Genomic DNA, 16,249 nt, shown 5'->3' with positions numbered 1-16,249 from the left:
TTTTTAAGACTGTAATACACAATTGAATTAGGTGGTCAAATTTTATTGCCTTCAGACAAGGAATTAAGATTTCACCCCTATGTTCAGTAAAATCAAACCCATGATCCTGTAACATTATTATGCTTTTGAAATGCCTTGGTCTGTGTATTCTCAAAAGCTTTGATTTTTATGTGCTTACTTAAAAAAACAAACCAAAACAAAAACCCAAGGTGGTAGTCTTCAGTAGAACTATTTACGTGCTTAACCAATAAGTATTAGTTCCTGAGAATTTTCCTCTCTAAGTGCTTCCATTCCGGGCTTCAATCCTGATGGAAATTCACAGACCAGTCCAAATACCTTCATAAGAAACATGGATGATTTGCTAGGAGAATAAGTCAATTAATTATTGCCTATGCATAGGTATTTCTTAGGTAAGCTTTAACAATTTACTTCCTGTTTGCTGTTTGGACTTTTCCACCTATTTACTGTACATGGTGAGCTGTGGTACTCCCTGAATCTCCTTGTCTGCCTAAACTAAAACAATTGAAATTTCTTGTGAAATGAGGGTCAGTAAACGGTTCTATAACGCTGCCTTTCTTACAAAAATAGAGCAAGTATTTTGGGTAGAATTTGTCTGAATGGGGTGTCCTGACTTAAAGCATCCAACTGTTGTTATTATCCCTGTAATCAAAATGAGGAAAGCTGTCATGTGGCCATATTTTCTTTTTAATCAATGGTGAGACAAGTAAGAAGAATTGACATTAATCACATTTAAAACAAGCAAATTAGTATGTATTAGATTCTATATGTATTATATTATATATGTATATATATAATGTAATATATATACACATGTATATATGTATTACCTGCATAGTAATTTCCTGAAAATCTTACTGTTTTGTTTAACCAAACAAGACTACTGTAAACATCAAGTTTGAACAGGGGACTACTTTTAGATTGTGAATGCCTGATAAGTGAACTTATATGAAAGATAGATGATGTTTCCTTCAATCAAAGCCGTAGCAGTAAATTTGTCTACCCTTCCTCACAGAGTAATGCCAACTTCTGAAGTAAAAGTACTGAGGGAGTAGGTGATTACTGCATTTGAGTAGAATTGACAACTTGTATGATTATTTTTTTTGTTGTTAAGGATTGTGTAAAAAAATGTAAAAATATTTAAGAACAGTAGTGATAAATATTTTGGAATATAAACTATTACACGTCTTAGGAAGAAACATCTTTTGTATTGTTTGTATTGTAATTTATACTGTGTGTAAAATGATGGTTTCTTGAGAAAAAGCAGATTATTTACTGATATTAATTATTTTTATCATATTAGCTTGTACCTGCTGATTATCCATCTTATTCTATGTGTGTAGTGGTATAGAACAGGGAGCATGCTAGAGGCTTTCCATGTTTGTAATATCTTGACAGCAACCCTGCCACTTCTATTAAGTGTAACATAAACAATTTTTTTAAAGCTGTTTCTGGCTGACATTCCACCCTTTTCACTAATCTTAATGTGCTCAGTGCTCTGTTTTGTAGATCAGAAAAAAAAAAGGACCGTATGCTACTCCTCTCACAAGCAAAAACTATTAACATTCTTGATTCTAAATTTTTCTTCTCTTCTTATTACATTATAGAATCTTAGATTTAATAGTTTTTTGAGATGCATGAAAAAAAAATTACTTTAGTTGTCTGTTACGATGCCCAGTGTTTAACTTTCAGTTATCCACTGTCCTCTCTGCAGCACCCTTCTACGCCAGATAAAATTGGACATACAGTTGTAATAGTACCCAACTCCCGGTATTAGAATGCAAAATTAATCTTAGAATACTGTAACAATGTATTCTGAGGAATTTCATTTGCTTCTAAAATTGAGATTATTATGAATTTTTAGTATCACATAATTTCTGTTTATACATTGTGACACTTTTTGAACGAAGCAGAGCACTTGTGACTTTGGTGAGACCTGCTGTAATTCAGGATGTTAGGAAATTAGGTATAGAATTACTTTAATAAGCAACATGTCTATTAATTAAAGGAATTTTTTAGGTTAAGTGCAGTCTCCATCTTCTCAGAAGGCCATTGTGTGTTTGATACTTAAATCTCAGTGACTTAGTTTAAAAGTTATTCTGTTTGCATACACCACTTTTTATCATTTACGGTTATCATACATATCTTTTCAACTACCAGCTTTGGCACTCTCTGCTCAGCATTGCCAGCCAAATACAGCAAGATTACTCTTCGGTTTGGAAATGAATCATACAAGTGGCTGCAGAATTGAAAACTCTTTCAGATCTGCTGAATACAAGAATTGGGAACTATACACATGCCTGAATCTCAGGCACGTCTCTTAAACACAAGATAACCTTTCTCATGGTTTTGGTGTACCCCTTTTGTAAATGCAGAAGATTTATTAGTTAAGCTAAACCAGAGCAGTTAAAACTTTTTAAACTAACCAGGATTATTTGAAGTGATGCTGATTTGATTGCAAATGGGACTTACTGTAGTTGCGTTTCATTGCAATAGATACTATTGTGTGTATTCCTAACCCTGAGTAAGAGTGCTTGCCTGTCTTTGGGTATGTTTTAAGTGCCTCAGTTTCAATTCAAGTTGCTTTTGAGTCAGAAAGTGGAGCAGTGTATGTGGACATCTCTGAGGCCACGTTTTTGACCAGCAAGCTAAAAATGCTAGTTAGCTGTTAAGCTAACTTCGTATTGCGCTGCAATTATTATATTGTTGTTTGCTTTGTTATTAAGTTATGTGTTATTTTGTGGACAGTGGGTGATTGAAATCGTTCCCTGTAGCTTTATGGCCCTAATTACCAACAAAAATGCTCATGAGACCTATTGTGATTCATTAAATTACCTCTTGGAACCAGTGTTCATGTTCATTCCAAATGATGTGCATCAGTCCTTTTGATTCGATTAAACATGGGATAGCACTCGGCTGTATTAATTTCAGGTGTTTACTCCGAGTTACAGTCCATCCTGATAGATGTATGGAGATGCAGGCTTTGAGTATGGGAACGGGGTTCTGTCTCCACATTATACAGAGGCAAAACTGTCAGGTTTCACTGTGGCAATGAATTGGTTTCATGCTGATGGGAAGAATCGTGGCTTTTCCTCTGAGTTCGCTTTACTAATGCTCCTGTATACTTTTGGAACTGATACCAATCTGTACACAGTAACAGTACTGAACAAACTTCAGGATATGAAATATCATCAGTTGTGTGGTCACGTGAAGGTGTTTGCGGACATCTCTGGTGGTTTTTTCCACTGCAGAGTTCAGAGCCATGACGGAGAGAATTTTGCCTTGTAGTGGATTGAACATAGATACTGATAGCAAAAGGCAAAGTTAAATTTTAAATTAAAAGAGAGTGAGGGATGGATTAATACAAAATACTTCCCGTAGTCCTGTATAAAAACCTATGCATTGTATTGGTCTGTCTAAGCCCAAAGAAGCCCTATACACATGCTTTACTACCTGAAGGCTTCAAAAGCTCCTTACATTGTGGACACAAGAAACTGGGCAAGACAGTATTTCTGTTGTGGCCACAAATGGGTTAAAAACAGAGGTAATAACCTTCCCTCTAGTACCTGGTATTCTTTTTTTTTTTTTTATGGGGTAGAAGCAAAGCCCTTGTTCCTTTAGGATGTGGCTGTATGAGGAAGTTAGCTCAACCAGCAAATTGAAAAATACTTTTTTTTTTCCAACCTGAACTCCCCTCCTTGTGAATTTAACCTTTGTTCCTTTTTGCACAGGTGTGAGCATATGTTTACATGGTAGTATACGCTTTGTTTGTGTATTTGCATGTTAATACACATTTTACTTTGTTTAGTCAACTAAAAGAGCAATCCCAGCTGCTGTCTCTCAGTGAATCATTCTCTTTGTCATTAGCAAACTATCAGTAATGATACCACATTATCTTTGAGGTCGCTGACAAAAATGTTGAGTAGCAATGCCCAAAACGTCAGACACCTGGTAGGTACTCGGCAATGATTCCCTGTTGAGTTACGGTAGGATCACTTCAGGGCCTACACATGAATCTCTCAACCAGAGGCACAGATGCTTCCATGACTCTTGTGTAACCAGCCAGCAAAGCTGGTTTTCCAATTTTTCCTGCTTAAGCCTTGTCCAAACAGATTCTCAAAGCAGTGGGGGATTTTATTTGCATTGCCCTTTTGAGTACCGGTAATTGAATCAGCTGAACCTGTTAACGTCTGCTGAGAAAGAACTGCTGTCCACTGCTTCAATTAATTTATTGCTGTCTAAGAGCTAGCAGTGTAACACAGACAAACCGGTACATGATATTCACAAAATCTTATCAGCAGCTCCCATACCCTTCATACTTAAAACTGAGCGTGAGTCAGGACAGATTAAATAACTTTTCCAATTTACGCAGGAAGTATGTGGCTGCCCTGGGAAACAAACCTTACGCTGCGCGTTAAACTGAATCCGGCTTTCGTTCCCTTACACAATAAATAGTATTTATTAGATAATGGAATTATTATCTATTCAGGCAGCACCTCTGGTTTTTCCCTGCATGGTATGTAACGCACTGCATCCATGATACGGGTTTTTTTTTCTGCCAAGTGCAGGAAATACCAAAACCGTGATGGAGATTTTACTTGACAGTTGTTTACATTGAAAAAACCCCCGTGCTGCCCGTCCCTGCTGCCCACCCCTGCTGCCGTCTTAACAATTAGCACAGCCTGAGGTCACGGGCAGAAGATGAAGAAACTTCGGCGACGTTGCACTTCTAATCAGAAATTACTGCAATCTTCATGTCCCTTATTAGGAATTTTGGTTTAGAAATGAAGGCGTAGATGTATTGAAGCAAAATAATTGTGATTGTAGGCGGCGTTATTTGATCCAGAGCTCTTGCAGTGGTCAGTGGATCAGCGGCACGCTCGGGAGAAGTCTTTTCCCGAGTATCTTGTTCTGCCTGCAGGATGCAAAACATAAAAATGCCCTTCAAGAATGTCAGAAATATGCACTGTTTCTGCAGTCTGTTTATTTTGCTGCTCTCTCATCTATTTGCCAAAAACCTCCCTACATCTTTTTAATCATTTTCGTATTATCTCTTCTTCAGCTTGTATGAAAATTATGGAAATATTCCCAGACACCTAGTAGCCTACAGACAATCTGCTAATCACAAAGCAACACTGGAGAGGAGAAGGGTGCTCCTCTGTGTAAAAATAATTATTTTTGGCTGCTGCAGCGGAGAGGAGAAGCTGCTGGATGCTTCCCCCAGGCTCTGGTGAATCCTTCTTTAAAATAATCGTTCCAGGTTGCAGCCCTGGGGCTGCCAAGTGGTACCATTACTATGGGAGAGTTTCCGTCTACTGAACGGGTGTTAGGTCCTTTGCGTTAGGGGTGACCTCTGTCTACATAGCAAGCAGTGCAGTCATGTCTATAAAATGCAGAAAATAATGATAAACACAGACGCACTCACTATACCCACATAAGTCCCACGGAGAGCGGCGCACTACAGAGATATTCTTCTTGTCTCACGCTCCCCAGCTACCCTGCCAGCATGCTCAACTTAATTTGCAGCTAGCCCAGACCAGCCTAGGAAAGACTCAGCGTGGCCAGGGACTTTTGAGAGCCTTCAGCACAACTGTTCGCAAAAATAACTGAAGTGTGACCACTCCCTTATTTTACAGGACGTTCATTCTAGAAACCATAAGGATTAGAGATTTCTTATGGAAGAGATCCTTCTTTCACTCAGAGGACTTTGCCCTTGATATAAATGTCCGTAGGGCTGCATGTGCGGCTGTGTTTATAAGCAGCAGTCTGAAGGAAATTCTGTTACTCAGGTTGAGTCAAAACAGATAAACAGAATTAACATACTTCTCAGGGGATTTGGAAGACAACCCAAGAAATTTAATCGTAAAGAGACAAATGCTTTCCTTGGTAGTAAAACAACTATACAGACCACCTCCACGTGTGAATATGTGCTCCCAACAAAGCAGGGCTATACCATAGCATGTATGGACGCCCTGCGTCATGTGCAAGCAGGTACGTCCGTATCCAAGGATGCATATGTGTGGCAATTTCACAGTTAATATTGGTGTCTTTGGGAGCACTTCTGGAAGTTGGATTCAGTATTTCACAAATGGGAGCCTCTTTCTGGAACCTGCTCCCAGGGCACGGGGGGGATGAGCTCGTCCGCCTCCTCACGCCAGTGCGTGGATGCTGGATCTTGGCTGATGCCAGCTGGTGCGTAGGAAATTCCAGGTCTGAACACTCTGTGTTCCAGCTGAGAGCCAAGCCCTGGAGCTGCTGAACGGATCACTAAGTGGGATGTGAAACTTGTTCAGCCAGTCTGAGACCTTATTTCCCTTTGGCAGCACGGCCATCAGTCGATTCCTATGGCTGTTTATTTCTAGGGGCCTTACTTCCCTGCTCCAGTCTTAACTAACAAAGCCATGCCGTGATCCAAGAAGATTTGGTAAACAATTTAATTATAAAATTAGCAGTTAACATGTACTAAGTATTGACAAATTCTTTACCGAATGGCTGTGCTCCTGACCAGCTCAGCCACACTACGGTATGGGGGATACAAATATGCGGTGGGCTTGAATGTCTTCTTTTGTTGGAGGCAACATCACAGAAAGCCGGGACCAGCCTTACCAATGGAGTTACAGTAGCGTTTCAAGGAACTTGGTGCTTCTTTTTTTTTGTCGTCCCTTCAGGATGTTTGGAGCCTTCCTTTGTAAACCTGTTCCTCAATGTTATTAACACATCTACTGCTCTCAAGACATTTTCCAATACTTGGACGCATAAATTGCAGTTTCCTAGATAATGACTAGGTGAGGACTCATGTCAAAAAATAGTATGGCTCTTCTATTACTGTCTTATTAAAAAAAGTCCTAATAACGTGCAAGATTGTTCTCTTTCCAGCAATTTTCTGTATCATTCACTAAGAAGTTAAATCCATCGCTAGGAACTAAATTAGTTTTGTTTTGTTTCCCTACAGGGCAACCAACATCTATTAAAGATTTTAATTCTCAGTCGCTTGTTCGTGACTTCTGCAGTATTTGCTTTTTTTTAAAACATAGGACCCTGCTTTTTTTAGAATGTATTTGAAATTCTCTGCCACCTCCTTATTAGTATCCTACAGCTACTTTCTCATTACATTCATATTTTCTATTCATTCAGTATAGGTTTTTCCATATTCCTGCCCTTGTCTTAGCTGTGATTCATCATTTTTACATACATTCACAGTTCTGCACAATTTCTTCCTCTTTGCCATCAGTTCTATTGCTTTTGCATAGAGTCACATTGGATTACTTGATGTGTTTGTTCTGGAATGGAGTATGGAAATTTAAATCTTAAATTTGATTTGTTTCCTTTTATTTTTAACTGCACATTTGTTCACAGAAGTTTGGGGAAGATTTTTATTGATTAAATAAATTAAATTGGTACATCTATGTGGGCTTTTTATTTCAAGAAAAGAATATCATGTCTGTCAAATTGTAATAATATTGTCAAATGCTACTGGGAAAATGGGGACATTATAATCCATCACACTTGATATTAAGGGAGCAATTTATGTCATAAAAATGAGCTTTCTAAATGACAATCTCAGACTGAGCATGACGCTAACCAAAGAGAAATCCAAAAATTATAGAGAGGATAACCAAAGGCTTCCCATAGTAAGTAGTTCTACAAACTTTTTTGATTTATCTCTTAATCTTTGCCACCTTATCTGAAAAATATTACAGAAATGTCTAAGGTTACATTTCCTGAAGAGCGCTTCTAAGGTGTTGTTTCCTATGCCAAAAGACAACACATGCATCTAGTTTCCTCCAATTGTATAAAATAAGTTAATTCAACAATCCAGGACATTTTTATGAAGAAAGTTCTGTTGTCTCCATCCCATCAGTTGATTGCGATTATTATGTATTACAGGCACCAGAAATCTGAATATTTTTATTATGCTTGATCAAAACATTTCCATTGACTTTATTGCCCAACTGTAGTTCATTAATTTAAAATGTTCACCATAATTTTTGAATTGAGAATTTGGAAAGCAAAAAAAATATTAGTATATAAATGATTTTATTTTACAGTAAAACCCAAAAATGTTCAGATAGTGTCAGAGGCCAGAAACCCAGTGGTGGCAGAGAATTTTTTAAAGTAAAAGATGTGAAAATCAAACTGCCATTATTGACAGTCCTAGTACACTTCTGAAAAATGTGCCCGAACCTAGGTCTCAGCTCTGCAAGTTGTATTTAGGATCCATGTCATACACGGCAAAGTTATTCAGGACATCAGTCTCAGCAAATAAATAGGTTATTTAGACACGGCATTTAATTCATTGAGCAGCTATTACGTAATGTAAAATTAGTCAACATGACTAATATGTTTTATTTGATTTGGCAAATGCAACTACGGAGTAGCAATACTTGTATGGACCTCTTCACTTGAAGCTGAATTATATTAGGGTTTACGGAAGCTGCCGTTTCCCCGTTGGAACTGGGGGAGCAGAACTCAAATAGGATTCAAATACCTTTTCCTCTTACTCAGCAGATTGCCCAAGGAAACCAGTCCCCAACTCTGTATTTCGTATCACTGAGAAACAAACATCTGAGTCGGCAGGAGGGATGTTCTTGGTATTTGTTTTGAATAAGTATAGATGATATGGAGTTAGTAATTACTGTCCCTTCTGTTTTGCAGACTTTCTCCTCAGCTGAGACACACACTCATTCACACAACACCCACGGCACCGAAAATATTTTATAACGTTGACAGATGTTGGAAGCAAGCATGGCTCCTCTGAATTCTTCCCAGACACCCTTCCTTGTGTTCTGGAAAATGCCTTGGTGCCCCCAGAGGCGGCTGCAGACCTCGTTTCAGTTGCACAATATGTGGGTTTTAATTTTCATTTTTGAGGAGCCATGCATTTTTCAACAGGGGCATGTCTGAACCGCTCATTGTGCTTTAACAGAGGTTGTCTTGGAAAAGCAGAGATGCTCTTCCAGCGTCGCAAAGAAAGAAGGAAAAGGGAGACGTGTTCCAGTTTAGGTGCTAACCCAGGGGGATAAGTTACTTGGAGGAAATGACAATAAATTGAAGAGGTTGTTCAGATGGGATCTGGAGTGGCTTCATGAGCTTGATTTAAGTTAGTAGAGATGGTGCAGGAAGGGAAGAAAAATCCTACCCTTTGCTGCCCTGAAACAAAAGCGTGGGTTTTATTCCCATATTGATGATTCAGGCCTCTATTCAAAGCTTCTAAGTGATTTTTAAGGGGTGCCATTAGGTCTGAAGAGGAAGGAACGCTCCTCTGAAAAAGACCAGGGTATTCACAGATTCATAGATCCCAGAGCCGAGGCAGATGGCTCAGACTAAGTCTCCACCCCGGCTGGGGAAGGGCCACTGCGCATCCCGTCTGTGTCCCTCCTTAGCCCCGGGGACGGCATCCAGCCCAGAGTTAACACAGCACCCACCGCTCGCCTCTGCTCGTTGTTTCGCTGGTATCTTCCTTCTCCTTGTTAAAAGGTAATTGCATAAAAGACTCCCACACTTCTTTCTATTTTCAGATTGCCCGATTCCAGTTTGGAATTGTTAGTTCTTTGTAAGTTTCCCTCTGCTCCAATACTCCCTGCATATAGTTATTTCCCCCGTCGTAAGGTATCGCGCACAAACTGAGACACTTCTGAGCCATCTTCCCGAGAAAATAATTCTTCTTTATATCTGTTAGTGCAAATGTATTTACTCTGGGGTTGTAAGTCTTTTTTTTTTTTTTTTTTTTCCCCCTATAATGTCTTCCAGGTTACAATCTGAACTTTTAAAAGGTAATAACTAAAATGGTGTATTTTCCCAGGATCCTTACCACAGACCTGGGAAAATCAAGTCAAATTCTTATTTCTGCTTATGTATCCAAGGACAAGTTCTTACACCACTGCTTCACATTGGCAGCTCATGCTGAATTGCTTTGTCCACCAGGGCTGCACAAAGGGTACTTACTACTTTCCACCTTCTGTAGCTATAATGTGAATATTTTAAACACTGAATAAAAACATTAATTTAGGACCAAGTGCCACTAACTTTTCCAGTAACAACCCTATTGCACAGTGATTTCCTAATGGAAACTATTTTGAGATTATTGGTCAGTTCCTACACTTTTTATCGGGTGATACTGCCCAATACTTATGTTTTGATGAGCGTAATGTGATACTTAAGGTGAAAATTAAGTGCCAAGCACTTAATTCTGAGTGTGCCTATATTATAATCTTTATCACTTCTCTTTTTCAACTACTTGTCCCCCCAAATTACAAAACTTACTTTTCATAAAACCATACCGACCGACATGAATTCTTTATGAGTCCTCTATCAGCTTTTGCATTATTTGGCCCAGGATGACCGTTAATGCTACCTGCCATACAATAACCCAGTTCATTCCCTCGTTAATGGGATGATTGGTCATAAATTTATCACATTTGGACTCTTCTGGGGTTTCCACGCTATTCCGAGATTTAATTTCTTTTCAGTTAGACAGGTCTGTCTGCCTGCCTGAGGGGCATGCGGTGCCAGTGAAGCATGCCATGTTGGAACTAAGAAAGTGGAACTGTTTTCACAATTTGTTTACCCCCCTCAAGGAAAAAGAACTAAAAAAAAAATAAATCTGAAGAGAGCAATTTGCCTGCAGACTAAGAACACGCTTATTTTATCAAATACAGCTTTCATATTGTTTCACTACGTTTATAGTGATTTTTTTGGTCAAAGTAACTAGTACTCAGAAACAATGAGAAACTATACCCTGAAATTACAGTCTGGCACCACAGAAGGCATAATTTTTGAAGAAAACTGGTGGGTCTGCCAGTTTGCCGACTAATTTCTCTGCCCGCCATACTGACTTCCTTCTAAAGAATTCAAAACTCTTAAAAAAAAAATACACTACGCTCCATAACGCAGCGCTAACTTGCTGGGAAAGCTAGAAGGGATTGTGGCCTTCCCATTAGCAATTAGCTGTAGATGCAGGAGATGTTTCTACATCATCTGGCAGCTTTTCTTGTCTGTCATCTCAACTGTGAGCGGCCAACATCACTTCAGCGTGCCAGGAAGGCGGGTAGGACTTTAAGTGGGTGATAGAGGAGATCACAGAACTGATCTGCACCGAAGCATCCAGAACGCCATCTGAAGCCAACTAAAACAAGAGGTCCTGGGCAGTATCTCTTCACCTCTCCTTCCTTCCCAGCCAGCCTTTAAAAGATGTATTGCTGCCACAAAATCCCTGGAGTAACTGGGAATTGCAAGCTGTCTTCTGCCTCCAACTCTGTTTTGTTTCCGTGACTCTCACATTAACCAGGTTAACTGTATCTGATCATTTGGGGGGGTTACGCTAATACTTATAGCCATCAAAAAGCTTGCTGTCAATGTCACTGAAAAAAGAAAGCACCCTGTAGATTTTTGTCAGGCATGAGTCAAAAAAAGATATTAGGACCCTCTTTCTTCTCTATATAAATGACTAGTTGAGTGACAGTAACTTTTGATCGACACCGTGAAGAGTAATATGCTTTCTGTGGTTTTAATTTTAAGCATATCCACACTGGATGAATTAACCTGTCTTATGTGTGAATACAGTTTCATCAAACTCACAGCTTGGCTGAATTCCCAGAAACCTTTGAGACAGTCATATAGGAATGTTACCGAGTTTTGTATCTGATTAGGAAGCTTACAAACTCAGGGTGTGTAATCTTGGAAGCCAAATTAAAAAGAACAAAACCAACTTAGAAACTATCTATGTAATTTTTTTCCTAAATGTTACTTTGATCAATACCCTTTTAAACTCTGTCTGGATGATCCAGCTATTAGTAGATAAGTACATTCTTTCCAATACAAGAACCGATATACATATATACAGATCTGCATTTTCAAAGGGAGAATGAAGTGCGTCAGGAGACCGAGTTATCCGATTAGAAAGCTCCGATCTACAAACTCCAAAGTGAGACTTTGCTAAGTCAAGCCAGATCCTTTGCTCCATCATGATTTTTCCAAGCAAGTTCTAGGCTGACATGATATGGGAAAATCAGTGGGAGTATGACTGTCGGGCGGCTCTTTGTGTGTGTTATTCAAAGAGCGGATTGCTTCTCTAGGATTACTTCCTCTACTTCACAGATAAAACTCATCTCTCAAGTGTTCTGATTAAAATAAGCAAGCTAAACTCACAAGCTATTTAGTACATAGCTTTGTATAGGGTTACTGTATTCTACACCTAAATACAAGGTCTTAAGCCAAAAGCTTCCATCGTTTCCCTCCCACCGTACAAGTTTGTCTAATCTTAAATATATTGCCTCATTTCACCAACTATCTCAGAGTTAGTACCTTTCCATTCAATTAATTCTTGTTACAGTATTAATTTTAAAAAAGAAATAATAGGTTTTTATGACAATAAACAATTTTTTGCAGCCTTATAAATGTTTTCAGTCAGGCACTGACAGGAGAGAATCCCTTTTCTATATATTATCTTCTGAAAATACTATTAGTCTCATCTGCATTGGTCATTAAATAGCCATTTTGTACCTGATAATATACATCTTAGACAAAGACTACCCATTACACAAACACTGTGGGAAAAGAATTTGTAAGAAAATGGAAGACTAAATAAGGCCTTGAATAGCTTTATTGAAATTCTGTATAAATAAACATGCGCATTTCAAATGTAAACCCAAGTGAACTCAAGTGCAGACAAAATTTTAACCTCTGTCATGCAGGAGGTTAGTTTACATTTAAAAAAAAAAACTCAAAGCAGCTTTAAAATACCAGGATGAAACACCAGTTTTAATATCAAGGTATAAAGCAAAGCCATGTCCAACATACCTCATTTATATCCTGGTCAAATGCAATTTTTTAAACTTTTTAATGCTAACATAAATAAATAATTTACCAAAATGTGCACTCACAGAGTGAACTTTTATTTACAATACACAATTTATAACCTATTGTATTTGATTAGTTCAAGTGAAGAACATCATACTTTTTGCTTTTTTCTTTTTTTAAATTATTTGTTTAAACAGTGGGACACAAAGCAATTCTCCAGGTAGTAGATATGTGAAGTGTGCCCCTGCACTTAAGAGCCCCTCTCAAAGGCAGTATTGTATACAAATCAACAATACATTCTTCCAACTAGATCAAAGGGAAAGCAGCAAATTAAGAAAAAATGTTTCAAACTGTCACACTTATTTTGGCATCCTGGACCCCTGAACATAGTTAACTAAAATCCAATTCAAAGTTTGTATGCCTTATATACTGTACAGGTTCTGACTTGAACATGCAAACGCCAATTCTCTTATAATGAGTTACCTTTTCAGATATGCTGTAAGGCTATGGTGAATTCCTTCAGGAACACACAAAGAAAATTAACAGGCCTGCCTTTAAAGTCCTTTTGTTCATTAACAACTTAAAGGCAGGTTATATTGAAAAAATTCTCATCTAAGCCCGATACACAGTCATTACTATGGATACAGAATACTATTAACTCTGACCCTATTACAGAGTAGTTTGCAAGCTGTCAAACTGCAAAAACTGGGGAGAGAGAACTTACAGCACAATTTTAAATTTTGGACTGACACCAGATTAAAATTATGCATGTCTTATAAGCAAGATAACAGGAATTATGTCTGCAGAGTAGATTCCAACAAGCAACAAAGGATACTTACATTTAATTGAAAAACTTCCTGTTAATGCAGCATGAAATCCAGAACCTGTTCCACAGCAGCAGTAAGATGAACATAATATTCTGGATGCTCAGCTATATCACAAAAGGTTAAAACACCTTTTCAAGCTATTTCTTCTATTGTGACCAAATTAAAAAAAAAAAAATTAATTTTTAGGGAGAAACAAAAATTTGCTGTTTCAAGAAAACTACTGCTTATATATTTATGACATTTTTACTGGTAGTCTGTGTGACAGCCTAAGGAACATGTACATATTCATCCAGAAACGAGACTTGGCAGTAGTATTCTTGCAGTACTAAGAAAAGAAATCTCAGAAGTCCACAGTTTTAACATTTTTGTTATTAACTCACATCCAAAACAAAAGAAAACATAATCCATCAGAACAGCAGCAGAAAACTTAAAAGGGGTTTATTTGTGATTTCCTATATATAGCTTGTGAATACAAGACTGTAAATGCATTAGAGACAATTTCTGTTTAAGTTTTAATTGTTTCACTTCAAGTACTGCACATGTTAAAATGTAATAAAGATTTACATTCTGTTATCTGAAATTCCCCATCTCAGATTTTTATTCTTAATTTGCTGGGCAATTTCACTCTTTCAATAGGTATCCCCGGTATGAAAGTCTCTTTTATGGCTTCTAGTTCTTCCATTAGTTAGTGTGCATACAATTTTCATTTTCTATATCATTATCATTTTCATTGCTGTCTTCATCGCTTTCTAGTGGGATGCCTGTGGCAGCTGAAGCACCTTGTTTAGTTTCCCGGTCAAGAGGGAAAAAGCCAGTTCCACTGATTGTGTCTTGTCTCTGGTAGAAAAGCACATATGCTGCTTTGGACTGTAAAAGAGAGAAGTGTAATATGCTCATTAGGCTCCAGACAAAAGATTTACAATCCAAGAAACCTTTTTTTTTTTTTTTTTTTTTACTTCCAAGTCTACATGGTAAAATTACAAAGAAATCCAAAGCTTTCATGTAAGTTATTTTTTGCATGTCAAAGCAAACCGTTTTTGTTTTGTACTGTCCTTTGAAGGAACTCAAACTACTACCTACAAATTTACTCCAAGGTTCATGATTTACTCTTCATTTTTCTTCCCTCAAGAAGAAAACATCATCAGCAGTCCCAATTTTAGAAACACAAAAGGTACTTGCCACTATTTGGTCCTCACATGCAGTGGACACACTACTGTCATCAAAGTAGTACCATTTTCCATCATCCTTATTTTTTGCAAAAGCAGTATCTAGGACAAAAAAGTACAATGTCTGAGGACTCTGTATCTTCATAGATGTAATACAATCAGTTGCTAGAGTCTGTTACTGTCAAACACTTGACATTTAGCTAACTAAAACCTATTCTCACTATTAGACTCACATTGTCAGTCTTCTTTTTTTTAAGCAAAGAAAGCTTAACCAATAACATTCCCCTTCTAAAGAGAATGTACAGTGAGAAAGGACAGTCAAAATCCCAGTCACTTTTTCATTTTTCTCTCTTCTTTCAAGGATATGCACAATGTACAAAAATAGCCAAGTAAGAAAAAATCAGCTGTAAGAGTACAGTAGCTCTTACGGAGCTCTTACATTTTCTCTTTTCACAATATGCATAGCTAGAAGTATGAAAGAACCTACAATTATCCTTGAAAGCTCATTTCATATAGATTTTTGTGTTAGAATACTTGTGAAAGCTCTTCAAGGTAATGAAAAAAATTGTCCCTCAACCATTAAAAAAAAATGATGTGGATTCAAAGTCATCAGTACTTAAATCAAAATGAACACAGAAAGAAAGCTGACATGTAGAATGATGATACTTGAAATCAACTTACAATGCCCTCCTCCCATTCCTCCATAGTGGTTGGAGACAGCAATCAAATTGTAGCGGCAAGGCCCTGCATTGGGATTAATAAGGAACTCTGACATGTCCAAGTCGCTGTTTAAAAAAAAAAAACAACCAAACACACACAAAAAAAACAAAACACAAAAAAACAACCAAAAGAAGGTCATGTTAATAATATTTCTAACCATTTTGCATTTTGGTGGTCTTTGAGCCCTTTACTTTGTATTCCCCACAAAACACATGCACACCAGACTACACTGACAGCACATCTCTCTCACTCTATGAGGAGTGGAACAAGAACCAGTAGTCTTCGCCAAAACTATTGATAGATTTATTTCATACTTATCTACTATTATTATTTTTCCAAATTCGTACTTTTCACCTACAAGCATTTTGTAATAGGTTTACTGGATCCATGCATGGAAGCTGAGAACAAAACGATTTTATATAACTGCTGGATTAAACATGTGCCCTAGTCATGCTAAGTTTTACATTTCCAGCACCAAAATATTTAGGTTTCTTACTTTATTGGAAAGCCAACCAATGTATCCAACTTGTCCCTCATGTATCTGCTGTAGGAAAAGCGCTTTAGATGAACTACCAGTACGGGGGGCAGTGACCACAAGTCTAACTTCTTGGTAGCCTGCTGATGTTCTTTACAGTTTGGACAATACCTAAAAGAAAAAAAAAATATCAATTTTAAATAACTGCAGTCCATACGTATGTTAAAATACATTACCATAGAGAA

At 37.7% G+C, this 16,249-nt stretch overlaps 1 protein-coding gene across 2 annotated transcripts in view; it reads right to left on the bottom strand.

Moving 5' to 3' along the window:
- Positions 1-12,601: 12,601 nt before the first annotated feature.
- USP15 (ubiquitin specific peptidase 15) overlaps positions 12,602-16,249 on the bottom strand; it is a 69,876-nt gene continuing 66,228 nt past the window's right edge. For both annotated transcript variants that reach the window (XM_082488195.1, XM_082488194.1), the window contains 4 exons: positions 16,026-16,175; positions 15,491-15,594; positions 14,823-14,911; positions 12,602-14,510 (listed from right to left, as the gene is read on the bottom strand). In XM_082488195.1, the coding sequence (XP_082344321.1) occupies positions 14,325-14,510; positions 14,823-14,911; positions 15,491-15,594; positions 16,026-16,175 (529 nt within the window). In that variant the 3' untranslated portion in view covers positions 12,602-14,324. The remainder of the gene's footprint in view (positions 14,511-14,822; positions 14,912-15,490; positions 15,595-16,025; positions 16,176-16,249) is intronic.

Source organism: Vanellus vanellus (genome assembly GCF_965231255.1).
Source record: "Vanellus vanellus genome assembly, chromosome: 1".
NCBI lineage: Eukaryota > Metazoa > Chordata > Aves > Charadriiformes > Charadriidae > Vanellus > Vanellus vanellus.
Note: the sequence above shows the minus strand (reverse complement) of the source record. Positions and strands in the feature narration are given on the sequence as shown.